The following is a 27,376-nucleotide window of genomic DNA, read 5'->3' on the forward strand; positions in this document are numbered from 1 at the left end:
ATGAAAAGGAACAAATGACAAACAAATTTTTAACCCACCGAATGGTTGATGTAGATTGTCGAAAGTATACTACCACATTCTTCGAATATGCTCGAGTAGTACCAACCCTGGCTTCGCCAGAGCCAGTACTTATTTCTCGATATATTTGAGGATTGATTTCTGAAATCCGTAACATCGTCAAGGCTGCGAAACCTCGCACGATTGATGATGCGGTGGATTTAGCCAATACTCTGACTGACGAACTAGTACGGACAAGAGAAGAAAATAGAAGGAAGGAAGTAGCCCAAAAGATTACCCAGGTAATCCGTTCGGACAATTTCCAGCTATAAATAGGGGACGTTGGCACTTGAATTTTGGTGTTCAATCGACGTCCGAATTCTCTGTAACCATCAAGTTATAGCGAATATCGTTCACACAAAACACACACCGATCACGAAGTGCTGCCGCAATCAGGGTAATTACTCGATCGCTATTACGATTCATTTTCCGGGATCAATATATCCAAAGAATGTCTAAGTGCCGCCCACATTGGGTTATACTTTGTCGTTTGTCGATAATTCGATAAATGAGTTGAAGTATTATACTTTGTCGTTTGTCGTTAATTCGATAAATGAATTGAAGTATTTCACTTTGTCATTCATTGTGAGAATTTGATCTCGTGAGTTATCGTAACTGCTGTATTGATCACTAACCCTGTTTTGTGTGCATTATTGTTAAATTAGGAATAATCAAGGCTAATCAGTAGGCTTATACACTGCTCGTTAAATCTGCAATGTGAGTCATCTCTTTTTATCAACTGTTTTACAATACTCCAAATTATTTTCAAAGTGTTATAATTACAGGGACTAAGTCGTGGATATCTTGATTTATTGGTTAGTGGGGTATTGTGCACATTACTATTTCTCCCAGTTAGGTTCATTGACCTACTAGGGAGAAACGTCACTATTAGAGTTCATTGACCTAATAGTGGTATGACCATCGTCACCATTGTGACTTGTCACCATTGTGACAGAAAGCCAGATAAAAATAAGATATGAACCATTGTAATCGCTCTTATACTGTAATTTATAACTATGGGTCATTTCCTAAAAAAAACTGAATGAACTCACTCAGTATTTCCCCGCTGACAAAACCTTTTTCAAACATGTTTCAGGTAATCTGTCGTGAGCAAAGAAAAGTGCCAGGAAGCACTACCAGCTTAGAAAAGTGGCTCAGTGTAAATAAATAAAGGAACATGTTTTAAAAATAAAGATTTCCATGGAAATCACATTATTGTAAATTACTGGGTTTTATCCCTAAAATTATGTAACGAGCAATTTTAATACTAAAGATCCTGTTTTAAAAGACTTCCGCTGTCGCCTAAATTAAATACCGCAGGATTTCTGTCCCGCGGCTCCTGAAACGGGTCAAACCGGGTCGGGGGCCGTGACATATAGCCACCTACGTAGCAAAGTGCTTGACTTGTGCGCAAGTGAAAGCTGAGCATCAAAAGCCGTCAGGCTTGCTACAACAGCCTGAGCTTCCCGAGTGGAAATGGGAAATGGTGACAATGGATTTCATCACCAAATTACCAAAGACAAAGAAGGGAAATGATACAATATGGGTAATAGTTGATAGACTGACCAAGTCAGCACATTTCCTACCCATAAAGGAGACTCATAGCTCCGATATATTAGCCCAGTTGTTTGTAGACAAGATTGTAGCCCTTCATGGAGTGCCTGTGTCTATCATCTCTGACAGAGATACCAGATACACATCACACTTTTGGAGAAGCTTCCAACAATCTTTAGGTTCACGTTTGAATTTTAGTACGGCTTACCACCCTCAGACAGATGGACAGAGTGAGCGTACGATCCAAACGTTGGAAGACATGCTTCGTGCATGTGCAATCGACTTAGGTGGCAATTGGGATAACCACCTACCATTGGTCGAAATCTCCTATAACAATAGCTACCACATAAGCATTAAGGCTGCACCTTTTGAAGCTTTATATGGTAGAAAATGTAGAACGCCCGTTTGCTGGGCAGAAGTTGGAGATGTCCAAATGACAGGACCTGATATAATATTTGAAACAACGGACAAGATTGTCCAAATTCGCGATCGATTGAAAGTTCCCCGGGACAGGCAGAAGAGCTACGCAGATTTGAAGCGTAAGCCTTTCAATTTCGAAGTAGGCGACAAGGTATTACTTAAGGTGTCACCCTGGAAGGGGGTGATGCGATTCGGTAAGAAAGGCAAACTAAGCCCGAGATATATTGGACCTTTCAAGGTAATCGAACGTGTCGGATCGGTTGCCTACAAATTAAACTTACCGGAAGATCTCAGTGGTATCCACAATGTGTTCCACATCTGTAACCTGAAGAAGTGTTTCGCTGAAGAATCACTGGTTATACCGCATACAGATGTACACATCGACGAGAGCTTAAAATACGTTGAGAAACCTGTGTCGATCGAGGATCGACAGGTCAAGAAACTTCGCAGGAAGTACATACCGGCTGTGAAGGTGAAATGGGATGCCCGTAGAGGTCCCGAGTACACGTGGGAGGTAGAGTTCACGATGAAGGAGAAGTACCCTCATCTATTCCAATAAATCTCGAGGTCGAGATTTCTTTTAAGGGGGTGAGGACGTAACACCTCGAAATTTTGCGTCCAATAATGTATTGACACGTGTCCTGAGTTTACACGTGGTATTAAATACAGAATAAAGGACTAAAGTTGACAAACATGGAAAGTATGTAAATTCGAGGGTTAAAAATGTCAACGAGGGATAAATACATTGTACAGTAACCCTAAATGATGCCCGTACCTTCAAACGGATAAATCATGGATCGTACGGAACGAAATACGGAAGAAAGTGAGAGATTACAAACTACAGGGGTTAATTGTGTCAACATGTTTAAGTGATACCTCTGAGTGACCCTTTAACATACCCGAGGCTTTGTAACAGTAAATTACGCTCACTAGAATATACGATATAAATTTCGCGAAGTTCCGTTTTAAAACGAGAATGTTATGATCAATTTCGTATGCAAGGGGTTAGAAGCGTCAACAATGAAAGATAAGGCTTTTCGGATAGTAATTAAACTAACCGGGGACTTAACGGCGAGGGTAAAAGTCACGAGGCCCTTATTCGTAAATAAACGAGGCCCAAAACGCAAAGTTACCCCTTTGAAACCGAAAGGCCAGGGCATTTATGGCAAAAGATTTGAAAATCTTGAAAATCAGGTCTCAGGCGACCCGCATTAGAGAAACAAGGAAGCTCACGCGGGCCGCGAGCCATATGAAGATTCGTTGCCTGACATAAGGATTCAGGCGGCCCGCATAAGGGTAGCCTGATCCTTAACGCGGGCCGCGTCAGACCGCCAGATGCAGAAAACATGCACAGGTTCACTGTTTGATGTTTTAACCGACCTTGGGTGCAATTATGGCAGCATGGGCGCCCCCTACACGTCCACTAGCGCTCAGGGACAGCTGCTGATCATCCATGAGCAATTATAGACTTAGTTGTGATGATCTTGTGCTCAAATTTTCACTATAAAAGGCCATGTAGTGCACACATTTGAAACACACCTCAAACCTGCTTTCTTGATCACTTCTGGAGCTCAAGAGCATTCTTCTAACATCTCTGGTCGTGCACCAAGCTTCTGTAAGTATGCCTAACCCTTTGTGGTTTAATTTTCCATAGTTTTAGCTTAAAAGTCAAATCGTCGTAATTAACGATTGACTTTATGATAAATCACAAATGGTCCAGTGGTTTGTCGAATCAAAGGTAGTTTTATGTTGGTAATCATGTAGGCTTTAAACCCCTAAAAGGGCACCCTCTGATTCCCATCTAACTAGTCCGATTGCCGAGTCAAACTTGCTTAGAAAAAGTCAACAGAATGCTATTTTGCGATTTTAAGCATAATCAGTAATGTAGATGGCGTGTAATCTGTATTAACACTCATATAACATGATAATAAGAATATTAACTAGTCTAAGTTTGTTTGATCCGACCAGTTACTGTTTTGACCCGGTTCGGAACCGAAAGTCGCAAAACTTTGACTTTTGCTTTGACTTCAGTTCTGACCCGTTATGGTATGATTTAGATATGCCTTAGGACTCTCTTAGGACCAGGTTACATGATGGTATAACCCTCTGTGACCGGTTCGTTGTTTGTCCGAGTCTTTAACACATTTCCGTTAAATGCTTAAAAGTTGACCGTAACGCCCTTTTCAATTTAAAACGAGAATTTTTGACATGTGAAAGGACAATAACCTTAGTCACTAATTTCTAAGCATGTCCCTAAAATTTCACGTCAATCCGAGGTCCAGAATAGAAGATATGCTAAATAGCGCAATTACGGAAACTTTAGTAATTAAATGGCGCAATTAGCATAACGCCTATCTAAACCCAAATTTCGACACCAAACCTTTTACCCACTGATGTAAAATAATATTTTGAGATTTTTAAAGATTTTTAAAGATTTTTAACCTGCTCATAACCTGCGGTTATGGCATCGGTTCGGTAAATACCGAATATACCCTTTTCGAGCATAACTTGAGTTCTACAAGGTATTTTGACCCGATTCCAGTTGCTACTGATTTTAAATAATAAATAAAGTATTTTGGACTTTATAAACTGTTCGGAAAACTCAGATTTCCTGTAGAACTCAGAAACCTCTTTTATAATCTTTAAGAATGACCGAAATACCCCTACGGGGCATATAATGGATTTAAACTCGTTACGGGCATTATGGAAGGTATCCTACTGATACCACAACCTCTTTAAAGCACATTGACTTAGGAAACCTGTGTAGGACTCTTACGGTTACCCGCGTTACGCCTTTTGCGCGCACGGTTCGGTTTATGTAACTAGTTTACATAAACTAGCCGAAACGGGTCAAACCTTATCGTTTTCACCTCAAAATCCAGAGTGTGATTATATTACCCATGTGAAACAAGTCTTCAAACTTGTTGGGTCCAAATCACGTTCCATTCCCGGTTTTCGCCTTTCACGCGATTAAGCCGTAATTATCCTTTGAAACCAACCGGTCTAGCTAAGGCGACATTAAGGACCCGTTAGGATTCTAATAGGTTGTTATAACCCTTCGTTCCAGAATAGGAGACCAGTAAAAGATACTTGCATTTATTTGATTGAGGATATTACTTGCAAAGGTAAATACTTTTAACTTATTTTCCTTTATACGGGCTTGGGTTACGGTATATAAAATACCGCTTGGTCGGGCATCAAATCTTCCATCGTTTGGTGGTTAATTGAATAATTTGATCGGCTCGTTTAAACAGTTTTGTTTACTTACACGCCTTTGGGGGGTTAATGACCATGTCCCGGATATCCTTGGCAGCATTTTACGAAATAGCCACGACCTAAGCGCGGAGTGTAGGCGTACACTCGTCAGTGCATAAATAAATAGTTGATGTGGTGTGTCTATTGATCTTTAACCCGGTACGTCCGGGCTACTGAACGCATAAGGAACATGTAATTCGTTCACAAGATTATAAATTTAAATAATTCTCCCAAGTTATAAAGAGTTTGTGCCTTGTGCATTCAAATCAATTTTTATTAAACCTTTTACGAAAAGTGTCGGTTGAATGTATTTACCAGTGTAAACTGACGTATTTTCCCAAAAAGATTAAATGCAGGTACTAAGCGTAATTGGCTGGATATTTCTCCTTAGCATCAATAAAGAGTCTCGCAAGCTTAAGATGCCTACGTCTGTTGAACAATACTTATATTTTATTTTGATCCTCTGTGGATTATATTTCGACGATTGTGATACTTTGATATTACATTCAATGGTTGAAATATATTTATCTTTATGCTTCCGCTGTGCATTTATATATTGTGGTTTGACTATATGGTTGCCAACTACGTCACGGTAATCCCCCACCGGGCCCACCGGTGATACACGTGGAAATCGGGGTGTGACATTTAGATGAATCTATAATGAATCGGGATCCTAACTTGCTAAAGATGTTGGATATTTATGATGTCACCGGCCTTATATATTAAGAAGGTCATTGTGGTGTGTTTTTTTTTAATGAAACTCGCTACCTCATTACCTTTAACTTTTTACCTGTTACTTAAACGTTAATTGTGCCATTTCAGTTAAAGAAACAACTTGGTTCGCATCGTTTGAGATCAAAACTCATGAAGATGCCACGACAATACGGTCGTTGTGGTAAGTTTTTTTTAAACTGAACTCGCTTCCTCACTACCTTCGACTTTTTACCTTTGACTCAAACTTTAATGTGCCATTTCAGGTGATACTTGGTTATGGGACCGTCTTCGAGTTAGTGGCAGGGCTTATGGGGGATTCTGCGATTTCGACACACATTCACGTAAAAATCAATTAAAATGCTGTTATGTGGATTCAACTTCTATTATGTGAATTCAACTTCTTTAACCATTTTTTGTAAACAGGATATTTAATAATGAATCGGGATCCTAACTTGCTAAAGACGTTGGATATTTATGATGCCACCAGCCTTATATATTACAAGAAAGTCTTTGTGGTGTGTTTTTTTTTAAATTAAACTCGCTACCTCATTACCTTTGACTTTTTACCCATGACTTAACCGTTTAATGTGCCATTTCAATTAAAGAAACAAGTTGGTTCTACATCGTTTGAGATCAAAACTCATCAAGATGCCACCAGCCTTATAGATGACAATACGGTCATTGTAGTAAGTTTTTTTTTTGTAAACCGAACTCGCTTCCTCACTACCTTTGACTTTTTACCTGTGACTACGGTCATTGTAGTGACTTTTTACATAAAGTAAAGTAGATTATCAAAAAAGATTGGAAACTATGATCATTTTTTATCCTGATTTAAAGCTATAAATTAGAACTTTGACTTCATAAGTCAACATGTACCTTTGTCTAATCATTTTAGTGTGAAAAGTAACTAAATCTGGAAATTTTTTATACAAACGGATAAAACTTCAATGTTGGATGAAGTAATAGATTACTTAAAGAAGCTTCAAGCAGTTGTGCAAATAATGAAAAACATGTCAGTTCCACGACAACAAATGATGATACCGGTACCACTACAATGAAGGTATGATCGGTCTGGTACTGTTGGTATGGTTATCGATCGGAGATAGAAGTGAGAAAGTGAGTAGCAAACTCATTCATCTGAGAACCCACTGTTGGTAAGTAAAAATCATCCTAAAGATTTAAAGATTTCTTGAATCTAAGCAGTTTGGGTTTTAATAACACTATAACAGAGCTACTTTTGCATTAGGTAGTAAATAGAAGATTTTAATGTGTAAAAGAGGTTATTAGAGCTCCATAATTATTCTTGGCTTATGGTGGATCTTTAATAAGATCATTCAATTGGTAAGATAGATTAGTTTAAAGAAAAATTATGCTTGATTTCTCCTTAGCCAATTTGGTTACTGAATCTTAGTAGAACATAAAAGGTTATTGAACTAATAATTGAATCTAAAGTAGTTAATATTGTGCTAAGTTGCTATCGCTTTCAAAAGTATAATGTGGTCATATAGATTATGTTTTGATAGGAATTTTAGAATTTCTCTATTATTGCTTCAATGAAGTGCGTTTTTTTGTTGCTTAGAGACTTGAGTGCTAATGTTTGTTGAATTCGAGTGTTCTCTCTATCGGAATTTTGCTCTTAATATATTGATAAAAAAATCGAGCAATATGTTGCTTTCTTTTTGTTAGGGTCAATCAGTTTTTGTCAAAATTGCTACCTTAGTTAAAAAAACAGTGATTCAGTGGGGTTTATTTCGCGTTTGAACAACAATGTTACAATGACTTTTATTTCCCACATGTATCCAAGTGATTGATCTAACATTATTATGATTAAACTTGAATTCAATCTGATTCTGAGTTGATCATTTTTGATATAGGCTGAATCTTGATTGTATGGCTTTTGAGTAACTTGAATCTCATCAGTAGTTTCATGTTGAATGATTAATTAGTAAATTATGTTTGATAACATGCCTTAACATTCTATAACTACAAAAAGTGGTCACATTACATTTAGAGGATAAATGACTTTTTGTTGATGTAATGAGTGAAGCTTTTTTTGTTTGGCGTAGATTTTTAATTTTTCTTTTTGAAACATGTGCTATCTGTTTGAGCTAGGGGTGACAATTTTTACTTCAATTAATTCATATATGTGGTTTGTGCAAAATTTGAAGTAACCTTTAAGTTGTAAACTGTAGTTGGAGCTGATGAAGATGAAGGTAGAATTGAATTATTACCGAAGGAAGTCAAGGGTAAAGATATCACAGACCTAATTGATGCCGGCAGGCTTAAGGCTTCAGTTCCCCATTTGGTGGTGGTGTTGCAGTTGCTGCTGTAACCGATGGTAGTGTCGCACTTAATATAACAACTAAATGGGTGCAATTAAAACGATAGGCCAACGTCTTATACTGCATAAATTATTTTAACTAGAAGACTATCGTTATCATTAATATTGTACATTTGATCAAAATATGTTTATTCCTTATTAGATTAGTTAGTAATTATTTGATGGACGTAATTACCCTTATTATCTAATCAAGGGTTTCCATTTGGATGTATATAAGGAGAGATAACTAGAGAGATAAAGGTCACACAATCACAATAATATCAAGAACTCACGAATCTGTTCATATTCTCTCTCTCAAACGTGTTCATCAAAAACCTTTGAAAACATGTGTTTTTATTTTTTTTAACGACAATTCGATTAATGTAAATTAAATTTTTCGATCCATGAGTATTCGCGGGTGATAACCTAGTCTATATATATACATGATGATGTACATTGATAACAGTAACTGCATAAATATATTTTACATATTGTATATTTTTTCCAAGCTGTGAACCATTAATGCAAAATATGAAGATAGATTTAGAAGTAAAGTTGCTGGGGGGTTTTTAAATAGCAAAAAGATTTGGGCTAGATGCTTCTCAGTTCTCACAACTTTCAGATGGCTTGCATCGTTTTGGGCCCATCTATAAAAGAACGTCCATTGACCAATCCATCTATAAAACCGATTCGGCTTAAGTTTGGCCCATTACATACCAAGTAAAAACTAAAAATTGACAAGGTATTGAGTAGGGGTGGGAAAAAAACGGTTTCATAACCGGAACTAATTTTCAACCATAACCAAAATCGGTTAATAACCGAAATATAAAAAACCGGTTTATGTTCAAAAATAACCGTAGGTTAGAAACTGGTTATGATATTTAGAGTAAAAAACGGTTATTTATAACTGGTTATTATCATTTTTTTTTATTTTTTAGCCCATTTACATATGTGCGCGTTGTAGATTTGGGTTACACCGACTTGACGTAAGAAGTCATATACGATTTTTTTAAGTTTCATAAAAGAAATCGTCCAAATTTTTTTTTCAAAAAACATTTAGATCAAAAAGTTCTCAAGTTCTAATAAAACAAGCTAGTTCTCATTCTAACCATTCCCTATATATATGAATATATATATAGGGGAAAGATAAATCGAAAACCCATGTGAGTTGAGAAAACCCAAATAAACCCTATGTAACATTTTTATTTTTTTCTAAAAAAAATAGGAAATGTAATATAAATGTACACGGACCTATTTATGAAAAAAATGAAAAAAACGCTTACTATTTTTTTTTTTAAAAATGTTAAAAATTTATATGTTACATTTTTTTTGGACATACATATTATGTAACCTGAAATTTTGTAACATTTTTTTAAAAAAAACTACTTGGTGTTTTTTTGTGTTTCTTTTTTTAAAATGTTCAAATATATGTATATTACATTTCCTATTTTTTTTAGAAATGTATCTTAAGTTTACATGGTTTTTTTACAAAGGTTTTCTGAGTTTTCTCAACTCAAGTGGGTTTTTGATTTATCCTTCCCCTATATATATATATATATATATATATATATATATATATATATATATATATATATATATAGGGGACCGCTAAAATGAAAACCACCTCCAGTTGTAAGAACTGCGTGAACCACTTTCTAGCCATTAGATCAAGATGATGAATGGATGAGATTAAAAGTATTACAAAAATAATATTAAGTATTTTTTGTCTTATTATGTCTTTAATATTTTAATTGAAAAGGGTATTTAAGTAAAATTATTTTTTTTGTCTTTTTATATATATTATATTTAATTGCCTTTTTGTCCTATTCATTAATTACTTTTAATTACTTTTATTTTTTAAACATAATTTCTTTATTAAAAACATTTTTAAATTCAGATTTTTTTAAAAGATTTTTATACTTTTTACAATTTACGTTTTATGTTTTTTTGACGCGCCGTTTTTAACGCCGTTTTTTAACGCGCCGTTTTTTTACGAGCCATTTTTCAAGCGTCGTTTTTTACGCGCCGTTTTCTTAACGCCGTTTTTTTACGAGCCGTTTTTAACGCGCCGTTTTTTTAACGCCGTTTTTTAACGCGCCGTTTTTTAACACCGTTTTTCGCCCGGCTTTTTCACACGTCGTTTTTAAGCCCGGCTTTTTCACGCGTCGTTTTTTCAACGCGCCGTTTTTACGTTAGCGTTATTTACGCGCCGGTTATTTACGTTAGCATTATTTACGTTAGCGTTTTACGTAAACGTTTTAAGTTTACGGTATAACTTTTTTTTTTACAAAAACGTTTTAAGTTTTACGTAAAACGTAAAACGTAAATCGTTTTTTCAACGCGCCGTTTTTTGCGTTTTGCACCCCGGTTTTTTACGTTAACGTTATTTACGTTTTACGCGCCGGTTTTTTGCGTTTTACGTCCCGGTTTTTTACGTTAACGTTATTTACGTTTTACGCGCCGGTTTTTTGCGTTTTACGTCCCGGTTTTTACGTCAACGTTTTTTTTGCGTTTTACGCACCGATTTTTTACGTTAACGTTTTTTTACGTTTTACACGCCGGTTTTTTTTTACGTTTTTCGCACCGTTTTTTTACGTTTTACGCACCGGTTTTTTTACGTTTTACGCACCGGTTTTTTTACGTTTTACACGCCGGTTTTTTACGTTAACGTTATTTACGTTTTACACGCCAGTTTTTTGCATTTTACGCACCGGGGTTTTTTACGTCAATGTTTTTTTACGTTTTACGCGCCGGTTTTTTTACGTTTTACACACCGGTTTTTTTACGTTTTACACGCCGGTTTTTTTACGTTTTACGCACCGGTTTTTTTACGTTTTACGCACCGGTTTTTTACGTCCACTTTTTGTTACTTTTTATGTTTTTAAATTTTACGTTTTATGTAAAACTTTTTACGTTTTAAGTTTTACGGTAAACTTTTTACGTTTTACGTAAAAGTTTACGGTTGAACTTTTTTTCAACAAAAGCTTTTTTACACGAAAACTTGTTTACGGAAAGACGAACGCACCCATAAATTCTGGGCCATGGCCCAAGAAGCAACCCAAGAAAAGATAACTGAACAGGGTTTGAACCTGATTAAATCTGACCAGAACTGGTTCAAACCTGGTTTCAATAAGGTCAAACTAGAACCTTTCTCCCTCAAAAACCAGTTTCAACCCGACTTAATTCGGCCATAAAGCGGTTTTGACTTTTGTTTACCTAACGTGACCTGGTTTCAACCCAAATGGGTTTGGCCCAGAACCCGATATGTGCATTTCTACCTATATCAATAAAAAACGAACGCACCCTGAAATCGCAAAACTCGGGAGATGTCTCAGATATATCGTTATCATCATCGACTATCTCGAAAAAAAAACGATTTAAACAGTTTGATAATCACACTGAATCAAATCGAAACAGTCCTTAATTGATCTGATTCAGTCCGAAATGATCAAAAATAACACCGTCAATCAAGTTTCTAATTTTCGATTCCTTCAACAACTAGCATAAGCCGCTGCACCCTAAGTCGATCAAACACAACTAACACTACAGCAGCCTTATATCAACAACAATTCAGATTTTACTTTCTCGAAACACAAACAAGAACTTTAATATCAATTGTAAATGCGATTCAGCAAACAAATCAGATTTCTGATTCTTTGAAACTCTTGATAACAATACTGATTCATTAAAAGCAGTCCGAAAGATTGAATTTGTATCCGAAATCAGTTCAAAGACTCAAATGACACACCAAAGTTGATCGAAATCAACCGAAGCAACTCAACTAAACTAATACATCAGATCTGAAACATATCGAATCAACAATTCTCGACAAAACATCAATTCAGATCTGGACTTAGATTTAGCCGATTTTATCTATGAAAACTGTTCAAAATATTTAGATTTGTATCGAAAATTTCCAATTCAGCACCGAAACTCAAACATAATTTATCAAATCAGTTAGAACGAACAAAATTCAATTCGAAACATATCAAATCAGCTCAATTCTTGTTCAAAACACATCACCGCAATGATATACAAACAACTGAACTGTTTACACTCGATCAACAACACATTGAAAATCAACTGAACCAATCTGAGATCATTGTAAACTTGTTTAAACAGTTTGATAATCACACTGAATCAAATCGAAACAGTCCTAAAAGGAAACGACACTTACCGGAGAAAGTTAAGAAGATCGGGGCTATCAGAGTACACAGCGACCGAAGGGGTCGCCGGAGACGTCGGCTCCTTCTTCTGTCTCTGCTTCGTCGCTGACGTCCAGCACCTGTCGGAGCCCCACGGTGTTGCTGCTGCTGTTCTCTCTGCTCGCCCGCCACATCACCTGTCGGAGCCCCACGTCCAGCACCTGTCGGGGCCACCATACGGGACCGTCGTCGTTGCCGGAGAAGCGAACGACGTCGGATTGGAATTGGTTGAAGTGTGAAGTGGAAGTTGTGAGTGATTGGTCCAACAGTCTGGTGGTGAAGAAGGTGATGGCGATGAGAGCTAGGGCTCCGATCTATTGTGTGCGAGTGAAGGAGTGGAAGAGAGGATTTTTGAGGTAGGTGAAAAATGGTGGGTTTAGTGTGCAGAGGTTTTTTGAGGAAGATGAAAAATGGTGATAAATGAGAGAGGAGAGAGGAGAGAGTATATAAAGAGTCAGTTGCTTTAATTGTGGAGAGAGGGAAGATTTGACATTTTGGGAAAATGACCAACATACCCTTTATGTTGGCATAACCTGATTGGTTGAGAGTGGTTCTCACGGTTCTTACAACTGGAGGTGGTTTTCATTTTAGCGCTCCCCTATATATATATATATATATATATATATATATATATATAGGGGAGGGTTATCTTGAGAACGCTAAATATTGCGAGAACCGTGAGAACGAATGAAAAAACCAATCAAAACCAATTTTTTTATACAAACCTCATTGTAATTAAGATACAACATCAAAACAAGAATTTATAACATCAAATAATTCATTTCTCATTTCAAAATCATTCTTTTTAGATTTTTTACACATGTGTAAATATAGCAGATTTACACATGTGTAAATGACAAACTTACACATGTGTAAATTTTCTTTATTTATGAATTCATGTAAATTTAAATGTGTAAATTGAATTTCTAACATTGTATTCGAATAATAACGATAAGTGTAGAAAAAAATTTTGAATTTGAATTGTTTTTGACCAAGTTCTTATATAGGGGAGGGTTTAAATGAGAACGCTAATATTGTGAGAACCGTGAGAACAAATGAAAAAACCATGAGAACTTAGTCAAAAACAATCCAAATTCAAAATTTTTTTCTACACTTATCATTATTATTCGAATACAATGTTAGAAATTTAATTTACACGTTTAAATTTACGTGAATTCGTAAATAAAAAAAATTTACACATGTGTAAGTTTGCCATTTACACATGTGTAAATCTGTTATATTTACACATGTGTAAAAAATCTAAAAAAAAGTGATTTTGAAAGGAGAAATGAATTATTTGTTGTTGTAAATTCTTTTTTTAATGTTGTATCTTAATTACAATGAGGTTTGTATTAAAAAAAATTTTGTTTTGATTGGTTTTTTCATTCGTTCTCACGGTTCTCACAATATTTAGCGTTCTCAAGATAACCCTCCCCATATATATTATACTTAACTCTAAGACAAATAATAACTAACTAGCGGATTCAACTCGTGCATTTCTGCGAGAGTATGACGGAAATTCAATCAGTATCAGTTTGGTTTGTTATAATCTTTTGAGTAGATTCATCTACGCTTTTCTTTAGCCATTTGGCAATTCTAAAACTGTAAAACATAAATCCCATTCACTAGTTGTGTTAGATTCGATAACTAAAAAAAGAAAAGTACAAACATAAGTATATTTTATATATTGTAAACTATCGTATGTTATTTTCAAGCTATGAACCATTAATCAAACTAGTTATTTAATCTCTTAAAAACATTAACGAACGCAAGTTATAATAGAAAAACTAAATTTGTAAAAATGTAAATAGATTAAAAGTGTACTTTACATATAGTACGTGAAAATAATAATAAAAAAAAAAGTAAATGAAGTTGGCATTCCTTTCTATATATATTTATATATTGAGAGGGAGAAAAAAATCACCCCGAGTTGTGAGGACTTAGAAAACTCCTACTTTATGTGCGAGTTTGTCATATTTTTTGCTCAAACATAGATGAACATGTTACAGGGCCGGATTTATAGTACAAGTAATCTAGGCTTCGGCTTAGGGCCTCCAAAAATTAGGGCCTCTCCTTAAAGGAAAATTAGTATGTTAACTATAGAAATAGCGTAAACTTTTATTTTAGATTTGTTTGATTCCTTATACAAGCAAACCATTTTGTGTTATGGTTGTGTTAGATTTTTGTTTGGCTCCAAACACGAATAAAGGAGTATCGTTTATACTAATCAAAGAAGGAAAAGGGCTCCAAAGTTTTATTTCGCCTTGGGCCTCTAAAAAAGTTGTAACAGCCTTGACATATTACAAACACACCTCTATAAAAAAATTTCCGATCGGTTTTTAAGTCATTTTACACTACTATAAAAAGCTCTAGGCATCAACATTTACCCCCACTATAAGGGTTCTTCATGCTGGTGTAAATTAACAAAAAAAAAATATTTATTTTGTTTTTTTGAAAAAAGTTGATTTATTTAGGATTTTTAGTAAAAAAGAATTTGAAATCGCCTTCTTTTTGGTCTAGTTATATATATATACTAGGTTATGGTCCCGTGTGTTACACGGGTTGATTAATGAAAACGATATAATTTATTACTTGTAAATACTTATTATTTTTAATCTAATCTTGATAGTTTTGATTGAACATACATGATAACTTCATAAGTTGTCATTAATAACATTAAATTTCATGGGACAAACCTCTAATAACATTGAATTTCATGGGATAAACCTCCTAAAATTATAAATTAAAAAAAAGTCATCAAAATTCACACCAACAAAACTTGGGAAAAGTTGAATTAAAAAAAAGGAATATTGGATTTTAATAATCCAACTATTCACCGTTAGCCGCTGACAGTTTCAATTTATAAAATAACCACTAGTTGTCCCAACTATTAACATATTGGCTTCCAATGGACCCTGACTAACAGAGCCCTAATGATGTTAGTCTCCGATCGTCGGAAAAACGTTTTTAGCCGTAAAAAGGTTCCTAAAGGTCCGATCTAAGGTTACAAAAAGGTTTGGGGCGATAATGTTGAGTTTTTCGGCCAAAAACTTGAGTTTTCCGGACAAAAAAAAGTTTCCCGGCGATGAAAGAATTTACGGCGACCTCAATATTTTGGGCTTTTAGCAGAAAAAGTTTCCTAAAATAAGTAATAAGGTTGCAAAGAGGTTTGGGACAAAAAAATGAGTTTTCCGGCCTAAAATGAGTTTTTCGGCCAAAAACGTTTTTCCTGCGATCGGAGACTAACGGCGTTACGGTTCTGTTATGCAGGGTCCATTGGAGGCCAATATGTTAATAGTTGGGACTGCCAGTGGTTATTTTTTAAGTTAGGACTGTTGGCGGCCACCGACGAATAGTTGTTATTATTGAAATCCAATATTCCTCAAAGAAACATGCAACTATTTTGATTCTTTTTTACTCACTTTTACTACTTTGTGTGCGTTACTTATTTAAAAGAACAGTATTGGTATCAATGCATGCATCTCAACCCAATGGAAAATGTCACCATTTTATTTCTTTTATTATATAATCTCGTGTATTGTACGGGTTGAATAAATGTAATATTATGTATACTAAATAATAAAAAAAAGTTATATCTTTAGAAACCATATATATTACCAAATAATAAAAAAGTTATATCTTAAAAAACTCTAAGTATTATACAGGTTGAATAAATGTAATTTTATATATTAAATAATAAAAAAGTTAATAAATATTATCTATATTTATTTATTTAGGCGGGAAAAAATTGTTGAGATCACCTTATAGAGCGCCATGTGTCCCACATCTGATTTACTTTATTATATGTATAGATATATATATATATATATATATATATATAGAGAGGATAAGGATCATTACAGAACACTAATTATTGCGAGAACAAAAAGAACAACTCTAAATCGCTAAATTTTGGGATTTAAGGTTCATATTTCTTAAATTTTATGTTTCGTACATTCATATGTGTATTATATATACATAAAAAATCATATATATTTCCCTACACATATTCTACATACATGTAGGTAATTTAGCCTACACATAACCTACATGTGTGTAGGTTATTTAAAAACTGAAGATTTTTCATATTTTGTTAAAAAATTCTAGTGTGAGAAACAATAAATCTTACATTTATAACATTTTCATTTACTTTCTAGGTTTTTAGGATTGAAAAAATGAATGATTCATTTTGTTATGCGTGTTCTCGCAATATTTAGTATTCTACATAGAACCTTCCCCTGTATATATATATATATATATATATATATATATATATATATATATATATAGGTTTAGGTTCTTTTGTGAACCCTTTATAAATAGTGAACAAAACGAACAAATCTTGGCCCTAGATCTTCTAAATCTAATATAAGGATAGGATCGTCTTTTAACATCTTTAATTTTATATATAATTTTCTTTTTTTTAAATTATTCATGGCAGTTATAGATAAAACCACCCACGATTCAACTTGATGGCCAATTTCAAAATTGTATCGATCATAATCTGCGCCAATTTCAAAATTGTATCGATCATATTCCTGTTCGTTCTTCATCACCATCATTCAATTCGTATTCGTTCTTCAAAATATCAACAGGCAATTCAGCAATCATGACACATTCTACCGATCAGAATATTATTTCTGCGAATTTGCTAATTCATGAGACCGCTCAACGACCGGGAGAACAACATCATGGTATGTTATTAAGAAATACGTGTATTCAAGTTTCATTCAAGTGTCGGATAATAGATTACATAGCTGTGTATTTGTTTGGTTTAGTGTCTATAAACCCTAAGATTTATAGTTTTCCACAGATAAGAACGATCATATTGATGCCCAAGCCAATTTGTTAGTTCCTCGGAGTAATGATCAAGCAGCAGATCGTCATGAAGGTATAATATTGAAACAACTGTTTATATAATTCTGTAGCAAATGTCGTAATGTTAATACATGACTGTATAGTATATTGATTCGTTTAACTAACATTTAAGTTTTATTATTTTCGATAGAGGGTACCCGTATGTCAGAGACGATCGATCAGCCCAACGTTGCTGACAAGTTGTTAATACCTCAGAGCGCTGAACCAGAACCAGATAATCATCAAGGTATAAGTTTTAAACATTTGTTTATACAAGTTAGTATATGTGTGTCGCTGAATTGAAGATGCGTATTTGTAGTATTCATATTTTTTTGTTGTGTATTTTTTTTAACAATACTTATGAATTTAAACTTTTGACTGAGGGTACTGTTACTACAGATGCAAACGAGCAGCCCGACGGACCAGCTGATTTGGTAACTCATCTGAGCAACCAACGAGCAGTACCAGATCATGTGTTGGTAGCATCCATTGAGCAACAAGGTATTATTCTAGGACAGAACAATTCATAAGAAATCTGTGGTGTATGCTACTTGTTTTTGCTGACGTTTATTCGTTGTTTGAAATTTTAGAGTCTATTGCTAGCAATGTATATCAAAGTCCTAATGGCACAAAGTATTGGACACCAAATGTTCCTCCTGATTTAAAACCGTATGAAGGAGCCAGATTCCGAACTATCGATGAAGCAGTTGGTATGTATGAGCGTTATGCAGAGAGGGCTGGTTTTTCGACCCGTTTGGGTACGTCAAAGAGAGATAAAGCTAAAGGAGTATTCAAACTCCGGTACATTTTGTGTTCTAGAGCTAATAAGCCCAAGGACCAGGAAGCGGGTAATACTAGTTCTCTGAAACGATGCCGTAGTATAAAAGCTACAGATTGTAAGGCATGTGTTAAAATTAGGCGAGTAAAAAGATCTACGGATTATGTGGTTTACAAATTCATTGAACAACACAACCATGGTCTAACAGCTCCTGAGAACTTAGATTTATCACGCAAGAAAAGGAAGCTAGACTTTGCGGCTAAACAGTTTATCGCTGATTGTCGCAATGCTAACATTGGTCCGACGAAAGCACACAATATATACGTTGTTTTAAAGGGAGGTCACCAAAATGTTCGTGGAACGACTACCGAGTTTAAGAACTTTGGAAGAGATATCCGGGAATTCATTGGCGACAGAGATGCACAAATGGTCGTTGACAAATTCAATGAACGTGTGGAAAACAAGCAAAATTACACGTTTAAAACACATATTGTTGAAAAGGAACTTCAGTTGCTGTTTTGGTGTGATGGAGTTTCAAAAACAAATTATCACGCTTTTGGCGATGTAGTGGCATTTGATGCAACGTATCACACAAACATGTAATGATTTTAAAATATTTTTTTTGCATTTAGTATCTGGCTTTTTTCTACGTCTTTAATGTAAACACTATATTTATGAATCTTTTTTTTAGGTACGATATGATATTTGTCCCCTTTACCGGGGTTGATCATCATAAGAAGTGTACAATATTCGGGGCCGGATTGATTCACAACGAAACCATCGAGTCATACTCATGGCTTTTACAAAAGTTTTTAGAAGCGCACGATGGAAAACAACCTCTTATCATATTAACCGATCAAGATTGCGCCATGAAGCAAGCCGTGAACAATGTTTTTGATAAGTCTGTACACAGACTATGTATGTGGCACATCACCCAGAAAATTCCAGCTAAGGTATGGAAAATGGATTTTAAATACGTGTATGGGTATAGGTTATGTATGTGTCATGTATATGTTTAAAAAATAGCTGACTTTTCTGATATACCCACATGTACAGTTATGTATGTTGTTTGACGGGTGTATTTATTACGATCCTAATGCAATGAATTATCATATATCCTATGTGTAGATAAAGGGCAGTGATGAAACGAATGCTGAGTTAAAGCAACGGATCCACAAACTAGTGTGGAATGTTTACATAGAACCCCACAGGTTTGAAAAGAGATGGAATTTACTCATGACCGAGTATGGTTTGGAAGATCATGCTTGGATGAATGAAATGTACGCTATAAGGGAACAGTGGATTCCATGTTATTTTCGTGATATACCTATGTGTTGCCTTATGAAGACCACTTCTCGATGCGAAAGTGCTAATCATATGTTTAAAGCAAATTCTAGTCCCCATAATACGTTGGTGCAGTTCATGCTTTGCTATGATACATCGGTGGACAAGATACGTAACAAACAACGTAAACTGTCTTATGAGACAGATACAACCAATCCCGAGCGATACAAAACATCGTTTTCGATAGAACGTCATGCCAATGAAGTATATACACGAACGTTATTTTGGGAAGTTCAAAAGGAGATTGACAAGTCTAACAGTTTGTGTTATGTTGCCGAAAGAGGAATGGTTGATGGAGTTAATACGTATCTTGTTGCTCATCAAGATCACACCAAAGAAATTGTGAATGAGTTTAAGGTTAGTTACACTTTTAGTGTCTACAGTTCTTACAATCTTCACAACTTTGATTTTATTGAACAAATTTTAATTGTCTTTTGTTAATACTGTAGGTAACTTTCAACAAAAGTGATCTTACAGTTTCATGTGTATGCATGGGTTTTACCCGGGTTGGGTATCTTTGTCGACACGTGTTTTGCGTATTCAGGCATCACAACATTTTTCAGATTCCAGCCAAATACATACATCCCAGATGGTGTAGAGATGCTATCCCAGCTAGTGTACACTTACTGGAGAATAGGTTATGTGACGACCAAAGTAGGAGTGGTGTGTTGTGGCGTGGGATTTGTGATAACGTGAACATGTGTAGAGACAGGGTGCGTGGCAATATTGAGAAATTACAAGAGTTAAGTGACCAGATTCAAGCTATTAAGGATAAGCTTTTTAGCGAGATACCGTACGATCATTCAATCAATAAAAAGGATGTTGTGATAGAGGATGTAATTGCGCATAAACAACCAGCTGAACTTTCTTGCACGGCCCCGCGGAAAATACGCAACAAAGGATGTGGAAAGCATAAACGAACAGTTGGTCCCGGTGAGAAAGCAATCAAGAGCAGTAAAAAAAAGAGAAGGAAATGCAATTTCTGCGGAAAACTCGTAAGGGGCCATGATAAGAGGAACTGCCCGCTAAAAAAGGAGGGGAAGCTGGTTGAGGATGACTCGTCAACCGACAAAGAAGATGAGATATACGAAGATGAAGAAACCGAAGAATCTGGCTATGAGGATTCTGGTAGTGACGAATAGTTTCATTAAACCGTATCAACATTCGCCTTTTTTTTTCTAAACATTTCGGCTGCTTATTGTATTAGATTATATGTTTAAGCAGTTTGTCTGCTGATGTACCAAGTCTGGGTGTTTTTTTTTTTTTACTTTTTTATGCAGTTACTATTGTGTTTTTTATGCAATTTCTGTGAAAAACGCGTAAAGGGCAATAATCTTTTTGCAAAATAATTGAAGATCAATAATCCATACGATCTATGGTATGACCCCGTTCAGTTACCGGCTTGTTTGCATAACTAGATTTGGTTGACGTTCGACTATCCGACCCACCGAAAAAGGATGACATCCCCGCAGCTTGTGTTTCCAACCTCACCAGTTGGCTGGTCCCTAGCTTGTTTATGCTGATCTGTGGCGACTACATTGCCTTGTCGGCCTATAAATGAGCGTGACTTGATACTTCTTTCAGAGTCTTTGGGCTTTGTCGGTCTGAGATACTCGGAGGAGCAGGAATACACTACATTTTCCAGTCAGTATTCGTAAAGCATTTTGGAGGAGGTTGATCCATGTGAGGACTTGACTGATGATGACCTTCGAACCGCTATACATAATGCAACTGGTCCTACATCCGCGTTATTTGTGCCAGACGTTCCTTTTGAGGTTCTGATTAGAAGCAAAATTGCTCGTTTGTTTATTGGTTATCACGAGGTAATCAAGATGAGTCATCGATGTATGGTACATGAGCTAAAACGGTTTTGCCGTTTCTTAGAAAGTCAATCGTTGATATGGAGATGGACTATACAAACAGCTCGTATCCGAATTTTATTGGTGGAAGTAAGGCTCTCGAAATTGCAATGAAGCAAGTGAAAGTCTTCTAAGGTTGCAACAGTTCAAAAGCATATTTCCCTGTAATACATGTATCTTGTCCACCGATGTATCATAGCACGGTATAAGTAACACTAGGATAATAATACAGTCCACTAATATAGAAAGGTGGCTGTTACAATTACGTTAAACATTATCCCATAGATGAAATTTTGACATAACTTGATTACCACCCGCAAAATTAAACATATTGTTTCAACATGAGCAAATTTAAACTACAAAAAACAAATTCCAGTAGCAGACTTTTTATCTATTTATCCCTGTTAATGCCGGCATATTGGTAGGCTTCTTTTAGAATACGTTCGCGATGTATGTTCGCCTCCGAAGTTATTAGCTTCACTGCATACTTCTTCCTAAGTTGTGCGATCTTCTTCTTTGCTTTCGCCATTTCGGTTGGGAACCCAACGTGCCAGCGATCCTCAGTGATCCCCATCCAGGTTTCCATGTGTCGCATTGCGTATATTCCGCAGTCTTCATAGTTTCCTGTCGTCGCCCAACTTATCTCCAAACGAACAGGCTGACGAGCTGCAATATCATGACAACGTGGATGACGAACACGTTTCAGGTATTTGACGACCACATCTTTCTGCACACAACACAACTTGGTTAAGTCAAACTGCAGTACACTTGTGTATTAACTACCGACAGTCACTTACCACTTTCATCGGAGTTGACTTTAAGAAGAAATCGTTACCGTCAAATGTTTTCACTGGACTTTCAGAAGGATCCATATTGTATATAACTGTAATTGCCAGATTTTTCAGGTCAAAGCAAACTAAATAATAATGTCCACGGTCAAGAATTGGGAAAATAAGGTTCCCGTATTCTTTCAGGTCCATTAACTCCTCCTTTTCCTCCAACACAACCCTCAAGGCACTAGTAAACATATCTAAGCGTTTGTTGTCATCATAACTTGATTTGGTCAGCATTTCCTCAGTCTAGTGTTAGAACCAAACAGGAAAAAATAATATTAAACTAATGTATCCGATATTCTAATTATGTAGAGAACGCTATTCTATGCTATGAGTAGTGTTATAAAATATTCTTACAAAAAGGGTGGTATGACAAAGCAGCCTTGGCATTGTAAACTCTCGTCTTTTGACTTCGTCATGATTAAGCATAGATGCCCAACAGTTAATGATGCCAGTGCTCAGCCAAACATGCGGTAGTAGATCCAATATATGAAAGTGCATCAGATGTGTTCCATAGGCAGTGCAGAATATATCATTCCTGTACACATCCGTGTTCCAAACAAAAAATTAGAATACACATATTCGTATACGTTAAGTGCACCAACCTTTGTACATTTGAGTTAAGCACTTACGCATGTGTTCTTCGGACCTCATTTTCTTCCTGTCTATCCCGGTCAGATTTAGCTTTACTTCTTTTTTCCTTTATCAATTCAGCCAAAGGTCTGCGTGACCCATAAAGAAAGGAAACAACGTGAACATAATTATGTAGTATCCAACGGGTTAATATCTAATTCTCTAAGTCAAAACTGATGCCTTATAATAGATGACGTATTAAATACATACCTTTCATCCTCTTTATCTTCGTCCTTTTTCCTATCTTCCCTTGGCTTTGCCACCCTTCGTGTTGGATATAAAAACTAGTTAACCAAAAGATATTCACATATGTATTGTAAAATAATATTAGAAACTCACTGTGTATCAATTGCACCCTCAAGGACGTATTCCCAAACTATGTTTTCTTCCCTTGTGATAGCCTTGGAGATATTGACTGCTCTCTCCAGCCAAGGCGATCTCCCGAATGGAGCTGTTTTAGGTATTCTCTTTCGTTTCCCTTTGCTGACTTCATTTGTTTGTGGTCGAGTTTTCTTTATATCCCGCATTTCTGGGGACGGGAAATCTTGTGCAGTCCCGCGGTTCGGTGAAGGTCTTTTGTTATCAGTCCGGATATCATTCACCGGCACGCCTTCATCATCTAGCTTTCCAGTTGCAATATCTTCAATAATTTCAGTTAGCTGAACCGCAGTTTGGGTCCACGCTGATGCAACATGCGGGGTTGAGAAGATGCCTGAGTTGTCATCTCCAGGTGTGTTGCACTTTGGGTTTATTTTTAGGCTTACATCTACAAACATACATTTTAAAAAAACAGTGATGTCTACACAGCACTAACCCCAAACAATTTATACGTAATCAGTTAGTGTTATTGGATTACGACATTACATAAATCATACCTGTATCGTTATTTCCCTTTTTGTCAGTACAAACAGCAGATTTCTCCACAGTTGATTTGGCCTCCGCAGCAAAACTCTTGTTGAATAATGCTTTGTATCGTTCCGCAGCTTCTAAAACCTCCGTAGTATCCGGATAACAGCGTGCAAACTTTGATATTGCTCGGTCTAACTTGCCTTTCACAGCTTCTGCTTCATCACACATTGCATTGATACTAGATACGTATGCCTGACATTCGAAAGAATCAATGACATATACTAATTAATCAGGACCATTCTATGTTGATGGGAAAACAACATAGAATCACCAATATGTAACACTTACCTTCATCTCATATCTAACATCATTCTCAGTTGTCATCCCTTCATCATTACGCGTTATATCCACTACCTCTTCCTCACTTTCCGTATCATATTCATTATCACCGTCAAACAGCTCCTTCACAGAAACAGTCCCTAATCCTCCATTCTTTATCTCCATTTGTTGTCTCTGACTTATCCTTTCAGTGTTCCAGTAAGATATTGGTGGCTCCGTTATTTCATCATCAAAACCAACGGACCGGGTTCGGTACAGGTATAGCAACTACAAAAACAACAACAAAGTAGTTCATCTTAGCTATGCTAGTAACTAGTGGGTTCGCAATAACAATAAAGAAGAAAGTGTGTACAATGATAATAACTGTTGCTCGGGACACGTATATGGGTATACCGTATACACATATGTATTACCGAAAAAATACACATATGTATTGTTGAAGCGCATGCCTTGTTTGCATTGCACCTTCACCCTTAAGCATCGTTATTGATTAAATGTCCTCTTTACATCAAATTCAGAAAGAAAAGGTCTTAGTAACACATACCACTAAAAATGTAAGGGGTCCTCGGAACCATGAGTTTTTATCACACCTCCTCCAATGGTTTTTACACACTTTCACTGCGTCGATTATAAACTGGCACCAATCATGCTCTTTAAAGCTATGATCCATGTCAAACATGTACAACAATGTGTACATTGCTATGCCATTCATCGTGCAGCCCACCATCGTTGATATGAACAACATCACAAAATCCATCTGGAACATCTCTTCGTCCTCGTCTTCGTAATCCGAAATTTTGCCTACCAGGTCTGTGCAGCTAATGATACTCCTACTAAACCTTCCTCTCCACCGGGATATCAACGGATGCTTAGAAGCTTCCTTGTTGTCAATGTTTACCCTAATTCCCCCACATGGTAACCCCAACAGTTTCTGTACCGAATCCTTGTCAACCTTGATCGTTTGTTCGCCTAACCTGATAACCATCTTTTTGGTATCTAGACGATCGACTACAAAATGCCCTAAAGCAGATTTAATTAAATCCACCTTCAGCTTCAGAATCTTACCAAACCCCATCCGTCGAACAATATTCCGTTGCGTCGTTGTCATCTTCTTAATAGCTTCGCACAACTTCTTTGGTGACGTTCGCGTCCTAATCCCGGGCAGCGGATGATATTTTTTCCCCCTTCGACGCTTTACAGATTTCAATTTTTTGCGCTTATCTTCTTTCTTGGAATACCGGGTTTTATACTTAAACAAATCATCCAACACCCGGTTTCCTTTATCACCCTTGTCATCTGTTCAATGTACATGAATCAAATTTTATGTTAACAGATTACACAAAACAACAGATTATTAAATGTAATTTTTTTGACAACACTGAATTACCTCCTTTTCTGTCATCCTTGTTACTCCTCTTTCGTTTTCCTAACCGACCAGATTTTTTGTGCAGAGCTGAACGCGATTCAGCTTCCACTGTTATTAAAAAAATAACAAAACGTAAGGGTTTGCTAAACTAGTACACATACCTTACATATTCAATTATCTCAACGAAAACGTGTACATACCTCTCTTTTCCCCTGCATCAGAAGCTTCTGACCTTTTATTCGTTGTATCACCATCACCAGCACATTTCCCTAAGATAAACCAAAAAATACCCATTGGATTCAAACTACAGATTATATTACACCGTTCCTTTTCTGATAGTCACAACTAAAAACTTAAAACTCATTATACACACGTGTTTTTACCTTTGTTTTGAGTCTCTTCGTTATTGTCACCTAAGTAAAAATTCATGAAATTAAAATCAATTTGTAGTTTACTAATCAACTATCTTTTGAATGCCTACCTTCTGATTTCTCCATGAACGGTACCCGAATTGCCTCAACCTTATTTTTTTTCACTCTTTTTGCTCGACTTCCTGTCCGTATCAACGGTTGATTGTCCTCTTCATTTGGTAACTTCGTGTTCTGTACAGGTCTATCTTCCGGTTGTTCTCTAGGCTTACCAACTGTTCATGTAATTCACCAAACATTGTAAGTACACATTCCAAACAACAGGTTTTAAAAACTCTAGCTATCTAAAACATGTATCATTTATACACAACCCTATTCTAACTGACTTACCTTCGTTGCTCGTCTCACATTTCTGATTCTTTGTTGTTGAATTACCATCGTCATAACTCTTGTTGAACTCTACATCAACTGATGCGTTGGCACGTTCCCACTCTTTATTCTTATGGCCTGCTACATGTGACCAAAAAAAACATAATTAAGTGTAACTCTTACATCTTACACACTCAAAGCATGTTAGCTACTCTTACACTCTTCTTTACGCCATTTTTCTTTTAGTCGCCGAAAGTACTCAGCTCTCTCTAATATAAACTGCTTTTTTTCTTCTATCCTCTCCGCTGTCAAACAAAAATAACAGTTATTCAACAATATATATCAGTAAACCAGAAATTAAAAACCAAAACAACTTTTAGTGTTGTGTCTCTTTTTACTACTTGTTTCAAAAGGATCATCCGACAACGCATGTGTTGCCTTTTCGTGGTCAATCTTCTGGATGTCACCTTTCTTCATCTTGTCAGCTGATCAAGACAAAAGCCAGTTAGTTGCTGAAGATTGTGTCGTACAAACGTTCACCTTTTTACTACTACCTAACCAAACAAAAAACATATTAAAAGTACAATAACTTTACTTTCTTCATCATCAGAACATATTATTGGGTCTTCTGCTTTGTTTACAAATCTTGATTTCCATTTACCAGCTATACGTTCGCTTTTCCGCCCTACATGTTTATATCAACATCTTTTAAAGCAAGACTTTCTCGTTTAAATATTTTTATTTCATTGGTTACTGATATATGCACTTACTAGTCCTCATATTGATCTTTTTAAATCACCTATAAGAAACCATGGAAAACAATCAAATGACCAAGAATTAGAACCAAAGACGATTAAACAGAGACTATTATCAGAATAAGTATTTAATTATATGCTAAGGGGTAAAAAACAGGATTCAGATTCTATCCCATTTCCTACGTATATGTATCTATCAGACAGGTTAATACCAAAACACATGGGTATTTACACCCCGTACACATGTGTATTGGTATATCTGATTCAGTATCCAATGCCAACCACATATTCTATGTAATCCTTGAGTTGCAACAACTTGTATACACATGTGTATTTTCCACCCCTTACACATGTGTATTGTTATATCAGATTCAGTATCCAATCCCCAGCCACATTTCCTATGTAATCCTTGAGTTTCAACAACTTGTATACACATGTGTACTACTATCCCATACACATGTGTATAACTAGAATACATAAGTAGACCGTTAACACCAATTA

At 35.9% G+C, this 27,376-nt stretch overlaps 1 protein-coding gene across 1 annotated transcript; it reads left to right on the plus strand.

Annotated features, from left to right (window-relative positions):
• Positions 1-17,134: 17,134 nt before the first annotated feature.
• LOC110888199 (protein FAR1-RELATED SEQUENCE 5-like) lies at positions 17,135-20,646 on the plus strand. The gene is made up of 8 exons (XM_022135739.1): positions 17,135-17,219; positions 17,339-17,416; positions 17,534-17,629; positions 17,782-17,883; positions 17,973-18,744; positions 18,852-19,113; positions 19,289-19,861; positions 19,954-20,646. Exons 1-8 carry the CDS (start codon positions 17,135-17,137, stop codon positions 20,644-20,646), a joined length of 2,661 nt encoding a protein of 886 aa, XP_021991431.1.
• Positions 20,647-27,376: the final 6,730 nt, after the last annotated feature.

Source organism: Helianthus annuus, chromosome 11 (assembly GCF_002127325.2).
Source record: "Helianthus annuus cultivar XRQ/B chromosome 11, HanXRQr2.0-SUNRISE, whole genome shotgun sequence".
Taxonomy (NCBI): domain Eukaryota; kingdom Viridiplantae; phylum Streptophyta; class Magnoliopsida; order Asterales; family Asteraceae; genus Helianthus; species Helianthus annuus.